We start from the raw sequence: 14,029 nt of genomic DNA on the forward strand, positions 1-14,029 counted from the left end.
GAAGAACAAAGGTCAAAGCTTTTCTCCAGAAACAAGAGTGAATTTCCCCATTCGTCAGGTCTCCTGCTTTGAGCTATCCTCCACAGTCTTTTTTGTGTGGTATTGGGAATTATGGGTTTCCATGAGCAGACACGGCTCACCCAGATAGAGGGCTTAGAGGGTAAATGTTCTTGGGGGGTCTGACTCCTGTCTGAGTCCATGGTTTATTCTGGAAGGTTCCTCACACAACCCAGACATTAGAAGAGAGCATGCTGTTTTGTCTGGAATTGTCAAAGCAAGACAGCAGTGAACCAGCAGTGGCCACTGAGGGACGTGAGCCCTCCCACGAGCCCGTCTCTTGTCTTTGTACAGGCAGGCTCCCAGGTAAGACTGCTTTTGGTTAGAAACATAGGCCTCCCATCCTCACGATGGAGAGATGACAAACAATACCTCCTCCTTCAAATCAAGCACCTGAACACCTGGGCCATAATCACCCTCTGTCCATAAGTGGCTGTGTGGCCTTGGACAGGTCACTACACCCAGTGGTCTTCCATTGTCTTGGCTATAAAATTAAGTGGTCAGACTCGTGCGCTCTTAACCACTTTGACCACAGCCTCTTCTCAACAGAGAGAGGAAGAACCTGGCAGCAGGGCTGGCAGTGGAGTGCAATGGGCTGGGCCAGACTCTGAGTCGTGGCACCGTCACCCGGAGCAGGAGGACTGGGGCCTGCTGGGACCCCCCCTTCACGCTCTGTGTAAGACCAGGCTTCTTCAGACTCTGTGCATGGGTGAACATTTGGTCACTGCCCTGTCTTCCATGATGGGCCCTCCATGCTCTCTGGTCTTTCCTCCCTGGGATAGGTGTGATCTTAGCAGGGCCACGGATGGAGTCAGCCCAAGGGGCCCGGGCCTCAGCTTAAAATCCACCTTTGCTTTTATGTTGTATTTGCTTCCTGCCCCACTTTTGGGAGACCCCTCATCCCCAGTGGGACATGGTGGAGGCCACCGGACTGAGGAAGGGGGCTAGGCTGTGGCCAGGCCATGCAGGCCCCTGGGTGCTATGAAGTGTGTCTTACAGGCAAAGCGGTGGGAGCAGATGGCCTGCGTGGGAGGCTGCAAGCGTGTGCCGTGGCTCCCCGTGCTGGTGGTAAGTGCACCCTCCCGCTGTGAGCACCCACAGCGCCCCCAGGGGCGGGGGGTTGGGGAGCTCCTCTGCCTGCCAGCCTACGGGAGGCCGGTTCCTCGGCCTCTTCCGTGTCAGTCTGTGCAGCTGTGCAGTGGGATGGAACCTGCTAGCAGCCTCTTCGCTGGGCTCTGCTGAGGGTCCAGAACACTGAGCAAGACCCCCTTCAGATTAGACTGCTTGGTGGCTCCCTTTCTAGGGTTCTGCATAGAGAAAGGTCCTTAAATGCTTCTTTGTGTTGCAATATATGCAACCCAATGCCTGTCGGTGAGCACCACGCCTGTGGCCCCACCGCCAGGAGGGACCCAGGCTTCTTGCAGAGAAGGGGCTGCATGTGACAGAAATCCACTGTTCCCAGAGGCTCTGGGAAGAGGGCCGCCTCCTCCATGACCTTGGGGAGGGTGGAAGCAAGAGTTGGTGGGTGAAAGGAGTTTGGAACAGGCCTCGAAAATGAGATGGAGTTTTGATGGAGGGGTGAGGGGGACCCGCAGTGAGGTCAGCTGGCAGGAAGCGGGTAGCCTGCCCAGTGTAGTGGCTGCAGTTAGAGGGACCCGAGCCCCAGGAGACCCCACCCAGGCTCCTTCCCCTGCAGCACCGCTCAAGGTGCTCCCCGAGGAAGCGTGCGTGTTTCCAAGGAGAAACAGAGGCCGAAAGACACCCTTTCTCGTGGCAGGTGTCACTGCTGTGCTCGGCCAAAGCAGAGTACTCCAACTGCGGCGAGAACGAGTACTACAACCAGACCACGGGGCTGTGCCACGAGTGTCCGCAGTGTGGCCCGGGGGAGGAGCCCTACCTGGTAAGTCCCCTGCCAGCCACCCTGGGGCCCGGGCAGCTGTCCTCCGTCACACGGCGGGTGTCATCGGCGCGTGTGTATGGCTCTATGTGTGGTCCCCAAGCTAAATCAGGCCGGTTGCCTATGGGCCTCAGACGCCCCGGTTAAAGGGTTTGAGCAGCAGTGAGCCCAGGAATGGCGCATCCCTGGCGACAGAGAAAGCTGGCCATTGTGACAGATTTCTCAGGAGCTGTGTCCATTTATTTTAGAGGACAATCACTTGCCTATTGTACCTGGATCAGACGGGTTTCAGGGCGTCTGAACAGGAGGCATGACTGATGTCCCGCAGTAGCGGCACACTGATCCTGAGCGCGGCGTCTCCCTCTCCTGCGGGAGAGGCTCAGCTTGGTGTTCAGTCTAGAGAAAGGCCCCCAGCATCAGCGTTCAGGGTTGTCGTAGAGAGCTGAGAATGTCAGAAGCCATGGGCTGTGTCACTGCCAGGGCAACCCCTCAGCTGGCCAAACCTATTCAGGGACCCCGGGGAGCGCAGCAACGTCTGAAGCCCAGGAGCACTGGGGAAAGGAGCTCAGAGTTGGAGCACGGGGGGCTTGCAGTTAGGACAGGTCAGGAAACCAAAGCCCAACAAGAGAAGCTTCTGGAAGCAACCAGTGTGCCCAGCATGCCTGGTGTACCAGTGCCCCCAAGGACCGTAGGTGGAGTCACGGCAGGTACGGCTGCCATACTCACCTGTATTCCTCTGTCCTGTTCCTTGGCCAGTCCTGCGGTTACGGCACCAAAGACGAGGACTATGGCTGCGTCCCCTGCCCAGCAGAGAAGTTCTCCAAAGGAGGCTACCAGATATGCAGGCGCCACAAGGACTGCGAGGGCTTCTTCCGGGCCACCGTGCTGACGCCAGGGGACATGGAGAATGATGCTGAGTGCGGGCCGTGTCTCCCTGGGTAAGCATGGCCACTGCTAGGCCTCCCCCCAGGATGCGTCCTGCAGAAAGGCCCGAATGTCCCATTGGCAAGGCCCCAGGGAACATGAGCACCTCTGACCACAGTGTAGTATCACTCCCACTGGCTCTACAGGGGGCAGGTCCGCAGGGAGGGGGCACCTCTCTGGAGTCAGGAAGCATGGGGTCTGGGATGGCCAGTCCCGCCACCTAGAGGATGGGCAGCCCATCCAGGCCCAGCTTCCATGTCTCTTAAGTGGATGTTAGTCAGAATCACGATAATATCTTCCCAACAACCCAAATCAAACAAATTTGTTAAATACCTTAAGATAACACGTGTGGAATGCTTTGAAGAAAAGAAAATTAATAAACTGTATAATACACTGTATAAATCCAGTGTTTTTTGGTATTCTGGAAAAATCTGAGGGTAAAAGCTATTAATAGGAATATGTGAATTGTTTGGTAGCTATAATTCCACCACAATTCTGTTATGTATCAAAAGTTTTCCCAAAAAAGCAAAATGAAAATGTAGCTAGCTTGAAAGAAAGATAAACTCTTCCTTCTGACAGGCAGGACACATTACCAAGTTCTGCCTGGAAGAGAGAAGCTCCGGCTTGACACCAAGGATCTACCAAGCCTCGGCTCTTGCTGCTGCCTCCCTCTAGTGGCCACACAGCACAGTGCTTGCAAGGGCTACAGATAAAAAAAACCATGGCAAAGGCTACAGTGTGGTAGTAGAGGAGGTAGATGTGGTAGAGGTGGTGGTGGTGGTATCGATGATGAAGGTGGTGATGGTGGTGATAGAGGTGATGGTGGTGCTGGAGACAATGGTGATGATGGAAGCAGTGGAGGTGTTGATGGAGGTGGTGATGGTGGTAATAGAGGTAGTGATGATGGAGGTGGTGGTGTGATGATGAAGGTGATGGTGGTGACGATGGAGGCAGTAGTGGTGATGATCGAGGTGGTGATGTGATAATAGAGGTGCTGATGATGGAGGCAGTGGTGATGATGATGGAGGTGGTGATAGTGGTGATGGGAGCAGTTGTAGTGATGATGGAGGTGGTGATTGTGGTGATGGAGGTGATGGTGGTGTTGGAGACTGGTGATGATGGAAACAGTGGAGGTGCTGATGATGAAGGTGGTGATGGTGATGATGGAGGTGGTGATGATGGAAGTGGTGATGATGGAGGTGGTGATGGTGATGCTGGAGGTGCTGATGATGGAGGCAGTGGTAGTGATGAGGGAGGAGATGGTGCTGATGATGGAGGTGGTTGTGGTGATGATGGAGGTGATGGTGGTGATGATGGAGGCAGTGGTGGTGATGATCGAGGTGGTGATGGTGATGATAGAGGTGCTGATGATGGAGGCAGTGGTGGTGATGAGGGTGGAGATGGTGCTGATGATGGAGGTGGTGGTGGTGATGATGGAAACAGTGGAGGTGCTGATGGTGAAGGTGGTGATGGTGATGATGGAGGTGGTGATGATGGCAGTGGTGATAATAGAGGTGGTGGTGGTCGTGGTAATAGTGGCATTTTGAATAGCACACTATACTTTGAAAAAAACCATTTTGTGCACCATATCTTTCTGGATCACTGTACTGAATTAAGAGAAGAAAGAATGTAAGAAGGATATATTCAAATAAGAACATGAGGCATTAGTTTGTAAGAAAAAGGAAATGCGAAGAAGGCAGAAAGACCCAGCAACCTAAGAATAGATTGAAAGTGAGTAACTCTTTAAAATGAGATCTTAAAAATCTTAGTTCCAATTTGTTACAGAGAAGCATTGATTCCCATGGCTTCTTTCTGCTGGTGACCATCGCCCACCCATACCCTCTCCAGTGTTCTATCTTCAGTTCAGAACTTCCTCCAGAGCTACAGACCTGCATTTCCAAATATCTGCTTGACAACCCCATGTCAGTGTCCCTGACACAGCCTGTGATTCAAACACATCGGTCAAATGAATAAAGAAAGCAAGGAACCTTATTGTGGAGCCTTGTTTTTCAATATGCAAAAAAAGCAGATAGTTATACCTAGGGAAGATATTAGATGGTTCTCTTAAAGAATATGATAAAAATAAAAGTTCTATAGCTGACAGTCTTTAATTTGGTTGTTGAGGTTATTGCATTAGTGCAGGCTTCACCAAAAGGAACATGTTAGAAGAAGCAGAAGCTAGGCATTCCCACCCAATGAATGGTACAAACATCCATTGAGAGACTCTGGTGCACAGGTGCTATGCTTAAAGGAGAGAAATTCAGCATGGTCTTCCCATTAAGTGGGTACTGAGAACTTGTGTGCTTCCTGGAACTTCATCATCACTAATTCTTATTGGTGCAGATGCATAATTCAGGAAAGAAAGGCAGAGTTTCATGGAGTAACTATAGGTATGCCAAAGAAAAGCACGCACACATTTGCCATGCTCACCTTGGAAAGCAAATAATCCTTTTTTCAAAATCCTCACTTATTTGAGAGCCCCTCAGTGTGAGGAGCTGACTTGACCATCACAGCCTAGCCTAACTGCTCCTGCATCTGCTTTAGTAAACCCGTGAGCTAAGAGGGTCAGCGCTTGTAAGGCCAAGCGCTGACCCGTGAGCTATCAGGTCAGCGCTTGTAAGGCCAAGAGGAAAGACATGGTTCCTCATTTCTGTGAGAGAGTGAGACAAGGAAATCAATGACCCCAACATCGTGCGGTGGATGAACATGGTGTTCTAGAAGTCCAGGAAGGACCCCTCCCTTCATGGTTAGGTAGGTGGGTCGGGAGGGTTTCTCTGAAGACTTAGGGTGATGTTGGGATGGTGGAGTTGGTCAGGCTAAGAACTAGGACAGAGCTCTCCAAGAGATTCAAGGCAAAGCTCAAAGGGGCAAGCAACCTGGTGGGATGTGAAGATGAGGGTCCCTGTGGCAACATGGAAGGTGCAGCCATGGAGGTATGGAGAAACCAGCGAGGGGAGGTGGGGGCCAGAGAGAAAATGGCTCTGGGAAATGATGTGGAAGACACTGGTCTTTAGCTTGATGCTGAAGCGGGCCACCACGCAGACTTTAAACTTGGATAGGACACGATTGGGCAGTACCTTGGAACAATCTTCTTGGCAGCAGCGAGGAAAAATGTGCTGCGTAGGGAAGACATGGAGCCCAGAGGCATTGTGAGAACTGGGGCCAGATGGGAGCCTTGGAAGTCAGAGGGAGAGGAAAAATTTGAGAGTTCACTAGAAGATAGATAGCACAGATTGGAGTTGTAGACCGAGGGCATGGGGGTTTCGGAGGAGGAGATCTTGAAGAGGAATCTCAGATGGCAGCCTTGGCCAGCTGTGAGGACATTGATGCCATTTGCTGGGAGGTGGAATACAGGAGGATTAGGATTAGCAGAGAGAAGGGGGAGGGAAGATGGAGGATGCATGTGTGCATTTGAGGTGGTTGTAGCCTCCAGACCAAGGTATCTGACACATAGATGGATAAACAGGTACAAAGCTCAGGTCAGATCTGGAAGTCATCTCTGCATTAATGGTGTAGGAGCCACTGGTCCAGACAGGTTCCTCCAGGGAGGCAGCCTCACAGAGGGGGAGCAAGGGTAGGTACTGAACAGAGGCTCGTCCTCAGCCTTGCCAGCTCTGACCCAGCCGCACAGCTGCGGCCCAGACCACGTATGCATCCCACAGTGGTCTGGGAGATACAGCCATGATACTACTCCAGGTGATCTAAAAGGGGCAGCCATTATGAACTTGGAGCAGCCTGTTTCATCCTTACCTCGATCCACAGATACTTCCTCGCCAGAAAGCACAGCCCTGGGACCAGTGCAGGTGTCAGCGCTGTCACAAGAAGGGCTGTTCTGTGGGGTGAAGACAATTTCTTTGGCCCTCATACATTTCCCAGAAAGAGGATTGCCAGTGGTTGTGCGTGCCCTGCCTCTAGAAGGCTTCAAAAGATAACTGTGTGTAGAATTAGTGGGGAGGCTGACATCTATACTCCACTCTTAAATGGGTGTTCCCAGCTCTGAAGTCTTGAGTAACTCCCTCCCTGCTCCATGAGAAAAGCGACCCGCTTCTTCCACACCTTGTCTCAGCCCCCAGCACCCTCGCAGAGTGGGTGAAGGCCACACAGAGTGGGTGAGGAAACACATCTCGACTTGCACGGCAGTGTGTCCTCACATTGCTCCACGGATGTGAAGGTGTAGCGGGTTTCCAGTTTGACCTTGTCACTCCCAGCCCCTGAGGCCACTGCCACAAAAGGGCCCTGCTGTACCTCTCGTCCCCCAGCCTCCTCCTATAGGCTCTGTGGAGCTCGGGGTGTGTCAGGGGAGGGCCGCAGGGCCTCCCACCTCCTGGTACCCGCCCTAGGTCTAGGGAACAAGTAAAGCTCTCATGCTGTGTCACAGGGGTGGAGTAAAGGAGTTTTGGTAAGCTGGTGCTGGTGGCCCGGTGAAAGGCTGTTTTCATTCCTGAGTCCTCGTGCCTGCCAGGCCGCAGCGCAGGCCTCCTCAGAGCTGCCTTCCTAACGCCACAGGTTGCCTTGGCCCTGGCCCCCTTGTGGTTTGGCAGGCATGCTCTCCCTCTCCTTTGCCCTCTGTGCTGTGCACCAGTGTGTGGCTGAGAGGCTGGCAGAACAATGAGCTTTCCTGTGGAGAAAGGCTGTGTGGGAGGACCAGGAACAAAAACAGGAGAAGAGAAAGACAGCTAAGGCTGGATTTTGTAGCCTGCCTCTGCCCCCTGCCTGGGCATCAGCTTACCCACGTCTGGCTATGGCCCATCTCACCTTCTGGCCGGCTTCCACCTCGCGTCTACTCCCTTCAGATGAGGCATTGTGGGGCAGTTGGAGGACCAAGCAAGGACACGGGTCTACATACCACATTGTGTGGGAAGACAGAGCATCCGGTGGCTCAGTGGCATCCACGACAAGCTTAGGAAAAGAAGTCTTTGAGGGAAATCTATATATCTATTGACATGGAGGAAGTCAGTCCCTTCACAGAAGATTCTAGAGGTCCCATTTATCTTTTTTTAAGATTTTATTTATTTATTTGAGAGAGAGAGAGAATGAGTAGGGCAGGGGCAGAGGGAGAAGAAGAAGCAGACTCCCCGCTGAGCAGGAAGCCCAACATGGGGCTCGAGCAAGGACCCCGGGATCATGACCTGAGCCAAAGGCAACTGCTTAACTGAGCCACCCAGGTGCCCCTAAAGGCCCCATTTAAACTGGGTTTTATCTTCGTCTACTTACCTTAATCAACCTTTGAGGAAAAAAACAAAAAAGAAAAAGAAAAGAAAAAAAAAACTAAGAAAAGTCTGAACATAGATGGAAGTATAGGCAATTAAGCCTCTACAGAAGGACGGAGGGACCCAATACTCTTTGTCAGGGCCACAGACCCTGAATGAACAGCCAGCTTCAAGCGTTTGGGAATGGGTCGGAAGGAGGCCCTCAAACAATTATTCTACGTGCCCGCGCAGCTAGGATGAGAGATTCGGGTGTAAGTCGCAGCAAGAGTTGCTGAGGCTCTTCCTAAAGAGGAAGCACTCACACTCGGGAATGTTCTGTGCAGCAGACCATGCCAGGAAGTGTGTGAGGTAGTTAACACCCCAACTTGGGCAGTGCGATCCCACAATGGCGGCCTGGAGCCAACTTACTTTTTTTTAAATGGATAGTCCCAGTATTTTGTTACTTGGCCAAGTTATTTAATACGTTACATAGCTTGGTCCAGACACACGGTCAGGACGGGAGGCCAGCTGTTAAGAGGCCCCGTGGGAGTCAGGCAGAGCCACTTGGGAGCAAGAAGGAGCCCTGTGCTGACAAGGGGCAGAAGACCAGGCCCCCCAGCAAGGGCAGACCAAGGCCTCCCTGGAGCCCAAGGGGAGCTGTCCTGAGCTGGCTGTGCCCCGCCCACTGGGGGGCTGTGGCTCTTCATCTAAGACTGAGCTCAGCCCCTGGGGCTCAGAACTCTGAGGTTCTGGTTTTTTAAACGGGAGGAAAGAGGCACAGAACTCCCTCAGCGCTCTTGTCAGTCTGTGAACTTTGAACTTCCATGGAGAAGAATTTCGTCTCATTCATTTATTTTTCCAACCGATATTGGCCTAAAACTGTCCCTCCTCAGTACCCAGCACAAGGGCCAGGAGGACAGCGATGAATGAGTCTGGCCCTGAGGGACTCCCTGGCCAGGCACAGAGACAGTCCTGACCTGGCAGCAGGCCGTGCTGGAGGTGGGGGGGATGTGGCTCAGGGTCCCCCAGTGCCAGCACTGGGTCTGGATGTCAGACATCTGGCAGCTGACCTGGAGCCTGTCACCCTTGTGAGGCCACACACAGACAGAGGCCGCCTCCTAGGAGCAGATGCGCCAAGGCCCCATGGTTGCTTCCTGCATCCCAGGCCCAGATGGCTTCTGGAGGGTGGCAGCATGTGTGTTTGAGAGAGGCTTTTTCCAGAAGGCTTAACTGGAAAACTGGCTGTTGTGGCTTCTCTGAGGGGTGTTTTGAGATTGGTTAATTAATGTTTACAAGATACACAGGGATCTGAGGATAAAAGGCCCTGAGGAAGGGCAGGCAATTATGATCATGTTATTGGTAATGGTCCAGCTTATGGCGGCTGGAGTCCAAAGACAGCCCCCCGTCCAGCACCCCTGTCATGCTGACACCTCCCCCGCCATCAGCGGGGGCCTGAGTGTGCACGGCTAGTAAAAAAGAGATTAAAAACCAACCATGGAAAAATCCAGTAGTGCAGAGGGATTTTTCATCTCTTGAATTGTAATGAGGGAAAACTTTGGCACCAGCTCATGTTACTTAATCGACCTCTCATGATGTGATAAATGGCTCCATGATAATCGCCGTATGTGTGTTTATGGAAAGCAGGCACGTGCCAAGAGAAGTGCCAAAGTCTGAGGGTGGAAAGGAGCCAGAGCTGTGAGCGCCAGAAGCGAGGATGGCTGGGTCGACAGGGTGGCAGGTCCCATAGGGAGCTCTGACCCAGGGTGGAGAGCCCGGCAGGGAGGGCATCCTGAGGGTGAGCACGGTCACTGCAGCTGCCACATTAACACTGGGAAACTCAAAAGATGTGGCATCAATGGGGGGAAAGGACTTCACCGTCTTACTGTGAATGATTTGTCCTTTTCCTTCCTTTCCTTCCTACCTTCACACCTTCCTTCCTTCCTTCACACCTCCAGCCCCCGTGTGAGCACTTGCCCTCAGGCAAAGGAATGTCAGTCATGACCTGGTTGTAAGCCAGGCCATGCCAAAAGCCTTCTGTGCTGACCTCTCTAGATGCTGCTGCTGTCCTTCTGTCCACTGCGGCCACCTCTGTCCAATCTCAGCAGGCCTGCAGGAGGTCTGGAAAGTGCCCATGTCTGAGGGGCTCAGAGATGCATTCACCAGTAATCCCACCAGGCTAGAGGCTGTGAGATGGGCACTTGCTGGCTTGGGGGTCCTCCTCCTACAGGGGGCTCTGGCTCGCTGTCTGGGACACCCAGAGAGCTAATTGGGGTCTACTGGCAGATACCCCAGTGACCAATGGTGGGGACAGGATGATCACTCACACTCTGAGCAAATCCATCAGTGAAAAGAGCCAAACAGGAGAGGAGATGGAAAGGCCCAACGTGGCCCAATATTGGAAAAAGAATGTTCCATTTCAAGTCATGCCAAAAACTCCTGAGGAAACTCAGTGGTAAAAATGGGCTGCTGGGGGCACCTGGGTGGCTCAGTGGGTTAAGCCTCTGCCTTCGGCTCAGGTCATGATCTCAGGGTTCTGGGATCAAGTCCCGCATCAGGCTCTCTGCTAGGCAGGGAGCCTGCTTCCTCCTCTCTCTCTCTCTGCCTGCCTCTCTGCCTACTTGTGATCTCTCTCTCTGTCAAATAAATAAATAAAATCTTTTTAAAAAGAAAATGGGCTGCTGGTTCTGAGGGCTCCTGATTCCCATGGTATATGTCTCCATTCCTGACTTTGGTGATGCTAGGATCATGCCTGAATCATGGGCATGCCGAGTGGTCAGTGCCTGCCTGTAGTGACACCGGGCTCAGCTGTCTGCTTTGTCTTGTCTCTCCCTTCCTGCAGCTACTACATGTTGGAAAACAGACCCAGGAACATCTATGGCATGGTCTGCTACTCCTGCCTCCTGGCACCCCCTAACACCAAGGAATGTGAGTGCTCTTATCCTTCCATCAGAACTGTACTGCTTCTACACTGTATCTCTCATTACCAGGGGAGGGAGAAGAAAACCAGTCCCAGCACCTGGACAGATGAACTACAGTGAGGGCAAAACCAGGAATGCTCCGTGGACTGATCAGCCAGGTGCAGGTCCCTGCAGGGAGGTTTGCTATAGCAAGAGACTTGGGTCAGTCAGTCACCTGCCACCTGGAATGAGTTTTCTCATCTGTGATGCGGGGACACAAAAATCTGAACTCCCCTCTCATGCAATTATTGGAAAAACCAATGAGATCACAGTTGCTGAGGTGTTTTGCCACGTCCTGCAAAGCACTAGATGATCATAAGTTCTCATACATGTATTTTCAAAGCAGGTAAGGCCAAGGGAAAGGTGAGGAGTGGTCACAGTGAATGAACCGGATTCCACGAAGCTCACGTGTGCAGTGAGGCTCACGAGTTCAGAGGCCGGCTGTGGGCTGGTGCTTTCCTGTTTTCCTTCTGGTTAGTCCTCACTGCATGTCTCTGTGAGGAAGGGAGCTCTGCTCCGGAGAATGCAGTGTGTGGCCGCTCGGAGCTGTGGTCTGGAGAGACACCATGGAGGTGGATGGGTGGACAGCCGTCCCTGGCCGCAGGAGCCCTTCTTTGCTCTCCTCCAGCCCCACCCCCACTGCCAGGGGCACACCCCCTCTTTCCTAGTTTGCTTCAGCAGATGCCCCGGCAGTCATGGATTTGTGTGTCTTTAAAGTGGAGCTTTATACCCAGCCACATGCTCATTAATTCACAAATTGGAGGAGGCCCAAGGGCTCCAGGATGCCAGCAGATCCTGTGGTGAAGTCAGCTGCCACACCACAGTCTCCTGCTAGGGAATCCCGACCGATTCAATACCAGATAGTTCTGGAATGAATGGAGCCCTCACCAAGATGTCAGGCACTGCCCACCTGTGTTGAAAAGGCCCTTGGCCTGTGGAACCTGGAACACAGCTCACACACAGAGTTTGTCCCTGTGCGAGACTTCCGTAACCACCTGGCCAGCTGGAAGGTCACCTCCCTCCTCACGCCATCTGACAGTGGGTCCATCACATGGAGAGAGAGCTAAGCCCCTGAGCCCTGGACACTTCAAGAAGGAGCGCATCCCTGCCCTAACTTCACCCTTGAATTGCTTAACTGAAAACCAACTCCCAGTAAGGCCTCACAGCAGGTTTGTAGCAATCAGTCCTGAAAGGGGCCAGCAAAACCACTGAAACCTAGAGTCAGGGTGCAACCAACCAGACCTCTGTGTGTCCGTATGGGATATGGGGAGAGGCAACGGGCTAGGTCTTGTCAGGTAACTTGGTGCACGGAGCCCCATCTGGGTCAGGGCCTCGAGTGTGGACATAAGGTTATCCTCTCCAGCTCTGGGCTCTGCACCTCCCTCTGCCCCCATCCTCAGTCCAGGGACCTTTTGACCCCAAACTCCTGCTCAGGAGCAGCAGATGGAACCAGAAAATCTGGCTGTGACTATAGGCTCCATGAAGACCCTGGGACTCAAACTCCCAGGCCTGCCCCTGACAAGGTCACCCCAGGAAAACCAGGAACTCAGGGAAACCTCATGCATCAGACCCTGATGTCGTCAGCTGGCTGCCTGAGCCCCACCAGGCACTGTCCTTCCTGAGCCTGCAGTCAGTGGCCAAGAGTGCCTTGGCCTCCAACCTGAGACACTTCCCCTGGTTTTGATGTGATGTCCCTGGGCCCTTACTGCATGAAGCTACACTGAGTCCGTGAGTACTGGACTGTGCAAACCCATGGTCAGAGAAGCTGGCACAGACCTGAGGAAAGCGTACACTGCGTGTATTACGTCTGGAGCAGCCAGGGACAAGGGGCAGCTCCCAAGAAGACACCTGTGCAGGGGGAGCCCAGGGTGCCCTGGTCGGGAGCTCCTCAACACAGAGGGCTGGCCAGGTGCTGCTTCCTGGAGGGCTGCTCCCCTCTCTCTCTGTGTGGCAAGTGCTCTCCCATCTTGGAGTAATTGCAGGTTCAGCACATGGCTCTGTAAAGTGTCGGGCCATGGGGCCATTGGTTATGAACTTTGGGCCCATGGTCATGCCTGATGGAAACAGAAGTTATTGGAAGTTGCTCCAGAGCCTGGTACTCAGGGACTCTAAAACACCTTGCAAGCCACAATCCCTCTGTGTCTGTTTCCTCTCCTGGACCATTGAGAAAATACCAATAGGGCTGACACACCCACACCCCAAATACTTGGAGTATTGACACCACAAATCATGTGTAAATGAGGACTCTTCTCTAAACCACCAGAGCCCAACAGGGAGGCCCCCAGATGCCTGGGGCACCGCCACAGTGCTGAAGAGCCTTGAGAGAAAGACTTCCCCATCTCCCTTGCTTGTGACTTGCCCATCAGAAGAGCGTAGGGCTTCCTTCCACACACCGCAGTGAACGAAGCCACTTCCAACACACCACTGTGTGTCCTGGCAAATCAGCACCAGATGGAAGAGAGAGAAGAAGCCCTTCGGTTATTTTTCAGTGAAGTCGAAGAGCAACATCCACTTGGTGAAACAGCACTGTCTGGCTTTCTTTCTTTCCTGAGAAATGAAGTCATGAGAACTCGTGCCAGAAAGCTGGCATGGAAGGGTTCCGTGTTGTAATGACACAGGCATGACCTGGGGTCATAGCAAGGAAGAGATGGTGTGCCTTCAGATTTGGATTTCGTAGCTCTTTGGAAAGTTACTTAATTTTGTGCCTCAGTTTCCCCATCCTGGGATGGCACGTCACCTGCTGCCGCAGTGCCACACATGGCACTTAGGGAACAGGGGGCAGGTCCCCAGCCCAGTGGGTGAGCATGGCTCCAACCCAGTTCTCCCAGGCCCCCTCAGGCCACACATCCTGTCCTCCGTCTGCTCTCCTGGGACCCCACTGGCAGGAGCCCTCCCTCACAGAGTGTTGGAGGGACCAGCACAGCAGCTCACTTGTCCCATCATCATCATTTTTATGAACTCCTCTTCATTTTATTTTGACACCAAGCCCTGTGCCAGGCGCAAGA

At 53.0% G+C, this 14,029-nt stretch overlaps 1 protein-coding gene across 1 annotated transcript in view; it reads left to right on the plus strand.

The window, feature by feature from the left end:
• The first annotated feature begins 895 nt into the window (after positions 1-895).
• The window catches only part of LOC111155892 (ectodysplasin A receptor), a 31,819-nt gene continuing 18,685 nt past the window's right edge, over positions 896-14,029 (plus strand). The window contains exons 1-4 of the mRNA XM_022516348.1: positions 896-1,125; positions 1,835-1,957; positions 2,711-2,892; positions 10,907-10,992. Coding sequence (XP_022372056.1) covers positions 1,039-1,125; positions 1,835-1,957; positions 2,711-2,892; positions 10,907-10,992 — 478 coding nt within the window. The 5' untranslated portion in view covers positions 896-1,038. The remainder of the gene's footprint in view (positions 1,126-1,834; positions 1,958-2,710; positions 2,893-10,906; positions 10,993-14,029) is intronic.

This window comes from Enhydra lutris, unplaced genomic scaffold (assembly GCF_002288905.1).
Source record: "Enhydra lutris kenyoni isolate GAN:26980312 unplaced genomic scaffold, ASM228890v2 scaffoldscaffold44, whole genome shotgun sequence".
NCBI classification, from domain to species: domain Eukaryota; kingdom Metazoa; phylum Chordata; class Mammalia; order Carnivora; family Mustelidae; genus Enhydra; species Enhydra lutris.